A 7,346-nucleotide genomic window follows, 5' to 3' on the forward strand; every position below is an offset into this window, starting at 1 on the left:
AGAATGTGTTAAGCATGTCTCCCATTGTCACTTAAATTGAGGGCATCACATTACTTGAACTAGATTGAGTTTCCTTCACACTAAACTTTTGGCTTTTGGAAAAGGTTGTTCTCACTAATGGTAATTATTAGCCAAGGCCACCAAATGCCCAAGGACTCCAAAGAGTGATTTGTATCCAACTTTCTACATTATAATGTTGGAAATGTAGATGATTGTTAGCCAACAAAGTGATGATCATGAGCTCCCCTAAGACATGTGCATGTACTTGAAGGTACCAAAGAACACCTCAACATTGCCATCTTAACACCTCAACTTGTCACGTTACACCCCAACACAACATGAAACGCAACTCAACTCACTGTTTGCCAAATGGCCCATCTTGAGGGCAAAAAGTCATATTCATAGCAAAAAGTATGTACAAGGCAACCAAAGGCACAACAAGGGACTTTGTCACGAGTTGCGAGTGGAGCTATCAACACACTACAACACAGCTCAAACCACATGGGACGAGGGAGGAGAGGTAGACATGAGGGAAGGGAGTGTGAGACTCCGGCAACCCATGTCTCCCCACCTCCTCCATGTAGGCCATGCCTCATGGAGCAACCATCGTTTTTACCTCCAAACATGCAAGGTTCTCATTTTGAGCGAGGCAACCAAGCGCACACTGCTCCAAGTTCAAGTCACCATGACTTTTTATGAGAGGTGGGTTATGAAGCATGTCGCACTTGTAACACCATGTTCCAAGATGGTTGATTGTGGATCCTTATGAGCCCGAAACTCTTCCGTGGCACAATCCTACAACTCCAAGTGCCATGTTACCCTTGTGCGAGTTAGACATACGCACTACGCATGTTGAGTGAGCCGCAACCCAAGAGGGATATCAAGGGCATAACGGCCCGTGGTAACTCAACGCAACAGGGTCATACTGTGATACAACATGTCACCTTGACATGTCTTGCAAGTTGGCTTCTGCTGCGTGCTCAAGACACAATGCAATGTTGCATGCCCGCAAACCATGTTGCTTGTGCGGGTTTCGTGCACAGACCCGTGGGACCAAGTATGCACCATCACAAAGTCTACATCCTAGGAAGGCCTGTCCACACATTGGTATAGTGTGAACTAATGCTATGATGTTTGGCTTGTGCCATGTCATATGTACAAGTTTGGAGATCTATGGGGGCATTTCACTAATGCACAACTAGAACATAGGACACTACCTTGTTGAAGGAACAATGGTATACTACATCGTGAGCCTTCCAAAACATAAGACACTACCTTTTGCCGCAAAAGAATGATGCATTGCAAGAGTTGGTTAGTCCACCCTTTCGTACATGCTTCATGAGATGTACGCAATCCATTTATTGTAGCTTCTTGCCTGCAAAAGAAGAGGGAAGCTAAAGCCACTGAACACTACCCATAACTTGCAGAGTGCAATCCAATCACCTTGTAATAGAAGCATGGTAAGTCATGGCTTCCACAAATGAATGAACAGTAAAGATGGATTGGAATGCTCAACATTAACAAGGTTAGAATATATGTCTTGTAAAGAACACTCTTCAGCTGCACTTCAAACCTATAACAGAATGTAGAGGACGAGTGTAAGATACATTAAACAAATGTAGTGTTCCTGTTAGCAATGTACATATCGTGGCTACACGGGCAACCTGGGGGAATCCACTAGCTGCCCACAGTCTGTGCCTTTGTACACACTTGTACTTTGGTATATGAATTCCACTTCCCAAGTTCAGAACTTTCAAGTTTAAATATTCTTGTCTTAAATTACAGCTTCATCTTTCTGCTTCTGATGCTCCACATTTATCTGGCAATTTATGCATGAAAAGGCAGCTCCTCTACAATCAGGTATTTATTAGACCATCAGACTTGTGTGCATCCAAACCGACAAACAGGATGTGCAAGGGGGACCATGCAATTGTGATCCCCTTACCATTTTTTTGGACAGCTTAAGATGTGCAAGTGTGCCCTCACCCTCTTCTAGGGGTGTGGCCAGAGCAAAAGCCAGCAGACTCCAACATATATCACCCTCCTGAAAACTGGATTATGGCCTTCAAGGAAACTTATTACTTATGGTGGTCTACCCAAAGGAGTGGCATGATCAAACCCAAGATGCAATTTTAAAGGAAACATCTCATTGTCCAACGAATGGTGACTATTTTGATTCAGTCTTCAGCCAGATGGACAGTATCAGCCTTTGAACTGCCTAAAAGTTGACATAAATTCGAAAATTGCGATAGATGGAAGACCTGTATGTAATCATATTTTCTGTACACAACTATTTTTTTATTTTGCAAATTACCAGCAACAGATCAAAGACCTAGATGCTACCCATTTCCTACATAAAGAAACAGTTGGAGCTGGAGGAGTATATAGCATTGCAGGCTGTGTTCATGCTCAACTATTGGTCCTAGCAGTCACCAAAGTAGCACATGCGCTTAGTTGAGCTCACAATGTGAAGCCTCAGATGAATGATCGATAATCAATATCCCCAGTAGGTAAACATCCATGTTTAAATGCCCATATGTGGCTGGTGGAAGATTTTAACTTAATGCACTAGAAGACCTAAATACTACCATCTTGTGCTAAACAGCACTCTTAATTAGCCAAAACCAGCCCACATCATTCTTCAGATCAAAGTAGAACAATTTACAATGAAGGAAAACATTGCCTCCAATCATCACGAGACCAATGAAAGCTATCTTAATACCATTTGCTGCACCAATAAAAAATGCATATCAGAAAAGAGTTGGGTGATCCTTTATCATCTACATCAGAAGCGTGGCATTTTGTACAACTAATAGTGTCACATGGTCATGCTTTGAGCATGCTAGATTAAAAAAAATTTGACAAAAATTAGCAGAGGGTTTGCAAGACCCAAGAAGAGATGTTATGAAAAACTAGAAAAGTAACTGTCAAAATTGAAATTTCCTGAGAATAATAGAAAGCTTGAATGACCCGACTCCGAAGAGGTCAACCCCTCTCTCTCCGGCACATTGCCTATATATGCACCAGCGGTATGACTCCTCTGAACATTTATGGCGACCTTGATACTAGATGACTACCAGAGTCATTTAATGTGGTTACCTAGTAATCCATGTGACCTACCTGATAAATACGCCCTGAAGCCATGATCCACACAATCAAGGCTTGATAGCAAAAAGTGGCTGCAAGAAGGTAGCAAGGGATCATAAATGCATGTGCAACTAGCAAAAGCACTAATATTACAAATTAAAACTTGCAAGGCAAGAGACATACTGTATCAACTGCAACTGGCTTGCCATCTTCAACAAGGAATTCCACTATAGTTCCTGTCTGATCAGCCTGCAGCAATCACCAAAACAGTCTTACAATATAGGTGGTTCTTTGTGCATATAAAAGCCAGTACTGAAGACCCCGGCTTTCACTTTGATAAACTTGCTATCAGGCTAGTCACCAGAATATCAACATGTATGAATATCAACATACCTCAATTTCATTCATTAACTTCATGGCTTCTACTATGCAAATTACTTGCCCTTTCTGAACTCTGTCTCCCACCTGCAAGTACATAGTGTAGCAAACTCTTTTAACAATTGAAGGAAAGACAGGCTACTCGGTGGTGTAGCGAGCTCTTTTAACGATCAAAGAAAAAACTGGCCGCTGAATGGAGAACCAGTTACACACAGACTTTGACAGCACTCAAGCAGACAAGATGGTTAAAAGTCTGGCTACATATAGTAGCAAGCTCTTTTGACAATTGAAGGAAAAACAGATTGCTGAATGGAGAACAAGTTACATGCAGACTTTTACAGCACTCAAGCATACAACATGGTTGAAAAGTCTAGTAACCTTGACAAACGGCAGTTCTCCAGGAGCTGGACTTTTGTAGAATGTTCCAGCCATTGGTGATAACATACGGGGCAATTCAGAGACAGCTGGGGCAGCAGGAGCCGCGGGAGCTGCTGCAGCAGGGGCAGTTGTTGGAGCAGGAGATGAAGTAGCTGGTGATGGTGGAGGCAGCGGTGGAGCAAAGGCAGTATATGGAACCTGTCCAACCATTGGTGGAGGTGAAAAAGATGGCGGAGCAGGAGGCTGTGGCAAGGCTTCTTTCTTCCTTATGACAAGTTCATAGTCCAAGTGTTTCAACTCCAACTCTACTATATCTCTGGAGTCCACAAGCCTGCAAAACTTATATGTAAAATAACTGATTTGCATACCGCATAGAGTGCTGTCCATCCCATCAACAATGATAATTTTGCCCAATGCTGCAGTATAGCAGGACAAGTAAAGCTTACTTCACTAGGTTTGCAACATCGGCCATGACAGCAGAGATAGATGCTTCTTTTGTCTGTACAACCTCTTCAGGAGGCCCAGCCCCAGCCTTAATTTCCACATTCGAGTTGGCAACACCAGCATTTGCAGAGCCATCTACAGCCACCTGGAAAACGAAGCAAAACCTCAGTCAACTGTGGTGGTCCTTATGCCCAAAGGACTTCCACACAACCTGTAGTCTGTACCTCATTGACAGGAGGACTCCGCGAGGCAGCCCGAGACCCACGATGTTCCTAAAGAATTCCATCATTTCAGTGTTAATTCCAAACCCAATCAATGGCCGCATGGATAATTACTTGTATTCTCTCAAAATCCCTCACTTTGAAGACAGGTGCATCATGTAAGAGTGTTAGGCACTAGTAGAACTAGCTACAGGAGTGAAATGACAAGAGAGATTCCTGTGTTCTAATTTCTGAGAGGAACATCTATCAATACAGAAACTAGGTTTGGCAGCACTCCATGAATCTACCTTTCTAGCCATTGATGCTCCCAACCCATACCATCCCAAAGATTTTGAACTCTTGCAACAGGTCAGGACATGACTTACAGAAAAGCATATGAATTGTATATCACATGGCCGGGAGCAACCCATCCCAAAGCGTTTGAACTCCTTGCAACAGGCTAGAACATGACTTACAGACGTATATGACTTGCTACACATGGTCCTAGCCAAATTTGTCCAGGTCGAATGGGCATTTACAAACAAACAATGGATGATGCGAGTAAACCACATAAAACCTGGTGGTTTAAAATTAATCCTAACTATTAAGCATTATGTATCTGTACAACATAATTTCACTAATACTGGCTGCGCCTTAAGGACTCAACATGCACCGCTGATTTTTGAGATCGTATACTCTGGAGATTTCCATGTGGTAAACGTTTGAAAGGCCTGATTAGACCAGTTGACTGAACTTCATGAAATTGGTGCAGCTTTTCATATGAAGATCTAAACTTGTAATTGCATCTTGCCCCTGCATGCACAGGTTCAAGTTTGAGGATGCATGCATGAAACGAAATCTAAGCAAGTGGCATGCAAGCTCAAATAATATCGGTTGGGAAAAAATCGACTCCTAGGGGACGTCTCCGTGGCTACGTTGAAATCGACTGAAACTGAAACCGTGCGGCAATTTCACTTGTCTGCGACATTTATGAAAATAAGGCCTCTCAGAGCTCACTCGCTGCAGAAACCTGGAGAATTAAGAAGCTCTCAGGTGTGGAATCCAAACCACGCAATAGATGACCTGAAGCTACGGTCTCTTCCATAGAGCAAAGGAAGAAAGTAGAAACACTGTACAAGCCGCACGACAGTGAACAAGAAACGTGGTACATTGGAAGTACGAAAATGGGAGAGCCAATGCGGAAGCTCATACGAGGTAATGCACTACATCCAGTCAGACAATTGATCCACGGTGCAAGAGCATGCAAAGTTCCGATAGCAAAAAAGGGACGAGAGGAGAAAAGAACCTGGACACGAGATCTGTTGTAAAGGTATCTGCTGACGCGATGGCCGAGGAAGCCTGAGACAGCGAAAGAAAGGCGTGGACGAGGCTGCGGGGCCTTCGGATGCTGAGGAGCAGCGCAGGCCGAATCCGAGGTGGAGAAGGCAGCTAGAGCTGCGGTGCGGGCAGCGGCTGCCATGAAAGGCACCAGTGATGAGATCGAGGCTGGGGTGCGGGGGAGGGGGGGCGGGAGGGGGGGTTTAGGGAAGCTTAGCGGCTATGGCGGAGGGAGAGACAGGAGGGGGAGGGTGGGGGAGGGGGGGTAATAAAAGTGATAAAATAAAAAGATGATGATGGGAGAGGCGGATAGGACGGACGGACCAAACACAGAGCAACACCGGCAAATCCAATGCGGCCCCTCTCTCTACTCCTTTGGCAGAGAGCCCTGTTTTTGCGCTTGCCCGTCCGAATGTCCGACCCCACCCCCCCCCCCCCCCCCCCCCCTTTTCCCTCTTTATTTCATCCATTTCCTCTCCACAACGTACTCGAGTCTCAACTAACCTCCAACCGCAGTTTTGACAATCAAAAGCTGGTTGGTTGCAGGTAAGAGTCGCTACACGCGCACTTCCGCCTCACCCGCCTCTCTCGCATAGCTTGACTTCAAGCAGTATCATGGTGATGAACTGTTGTTGCCAATAGCCTTAACTTTGATCCTCATGAATCGATAATTTCGAGTCTCTTTATCTCCAAGGCCCCTAAGAAAAGGTTATCTGCTAGCACGTCGTTACACGCACATGTAACCAAGTAAGTGGGTGCACTGCATTCACATGCTCTCTCAACAAAAGGGAGAGGAGCACATCAACGTGCTACAATGAGATATCACGTGAATCCAAGGCCAACAGACATAGAATTCCTTGTTTATAATGTTAACAGAAAAATGTACTCTGGCACAGTTGATTCTGTTTATATGCTGATGACATTGTGAACTCGTCCTTCATGTGCGCAAGATTTTGGCATCGCCCCAAATGTAGGTTGAATGAGCTTGCATGGTCCATATAGTAAAGTTCAATGGCATGTGGCAATCATAAAGCTAATGTGAGGCATCATTAATAATACGGGGGCAACATCCACTTGAACTTTGCAAAGTCCACCGCTTCTCGAATTCACCTCATTACCCTAAAAAAGTAAGGGATTGAGGCAACTCCATCAAGTTTGCCAAATGTGACGCCTTGTGATTGGACCGTGTACACATTTCTTCTATCCCTTCTACACGATTCTTCTTGCTTTTGGAGCAATACATTGTACCCCACCACAAACTTCAACTTGTGCATGCCTAGAACACCTTATTAGTACCATCTCACCCATCGATATACGTGTGACACAGCCCTTAGACTTGTAGTTGTGACTACACCAACTTTCATTTCAGTATGCCCATCCTAGCATAACCAAAGCATTGTGGACCCTAGTGGCACCAATCCACATCTACAAAGGTGCGAAAAGGAGAGAGAAACGTCATGAAGTAGAGGAGAAAGTTGAAATTAGCTAAAGCCACTTGTCCTAACATGCCTCACAGACATA

General features: G+C 44.3%; 1 protein-coding gene across 2 annotated transcripts; it reads right to left on the reverse strand.

Annotated features, from left to right (window-relative positions):
• Positions 1-2,450: 2,450 nt before the first annotated feature.
• Positions 2,451-6,015, reverse strand: LOC148027376 (biotin carboxyl carrier protein of acetyl-CoA carboxylase 1, chloroplastic-like). 2 transcript variants are annotated; one of them, XM_087691951.1, is made up of 8 exons: positions 5,794-6,015; positions 4,512-4,559; positions 4,290-4,432; positions 3,844-4,174; positions 3,481-3,552; positions 3,271-3,336; positions 3,121-3,179; positions 2,451-2,728 (listed from the first exon to the last, which is right to left on the reverse strand). In XM_087691951.1, exons 1-7 carry the CDS (start codon positions 5,965-5,967, stop codon positions 3,156-3,158), a joined length of 858 nt encoding a protein of 285 aa, XP_087548077.1. In that variant the 5' UTR covers positions 5,968-6,015; the 3' UTR covers positions 2,451-2,728; positions 3,121-3,155. The 2 variants fall into 2 exon arrangements, with proteins under 2 accessions (XP_087548077.1, XP_087548076.1); XM_087691950.1 differs by lacking the exon at positions 2,451-2,728 and having other exon boundaries at positions 2,751-3,179; positions 5,794-6,014.
• Positions 6,016-7,346: the final 1,331 nt, after the last annotated feature.

The sequence above is a fragment of the Lygodium microphyllum genome, chromosome 13, assembly GCF_053477565.2.
Source record: "Lygodium microphyllum isolate KBCC chromosome 13, Lygodium_microphyllum_v1.1.10, whole genome shotgun sequence".
Taxonomy (NCBI): Eukaryota; Viridiplantae; Streptophyta; class Polypodiopsida; order Schizaeales; family Lygodiaceae; genus Lygodium; species Lygodium microphyllum.

What these genes read in the sequence shown, in the direction of transcription:
- LOC148027376 (XM_087691951.1), bottom strand. Translation starts at nt 5,967, where the DNA reads ATGGCAGCCGCTGCCCGCACCGCAGCTCTAGCTGCCTTCTCCACCTCG. An exon ending in AGTTAATGAATGAAATTGAG is followed by an intron (nt 3,337 to 3,480) that starts GTATGTTGATAT and finishes TGATTGCTGCAG; the next exon opens with GCTGATCAGACAGGAACTAT. An exon ending in AGCCAGTTGCAGTTGATACA is followed by an intron (nt 3,180 to 3,270) that starts GTATGTCTCTTG and finishes ACCTTCTTGCAG; the next exon opens with CCACTTTTTGCTATCAAGCC.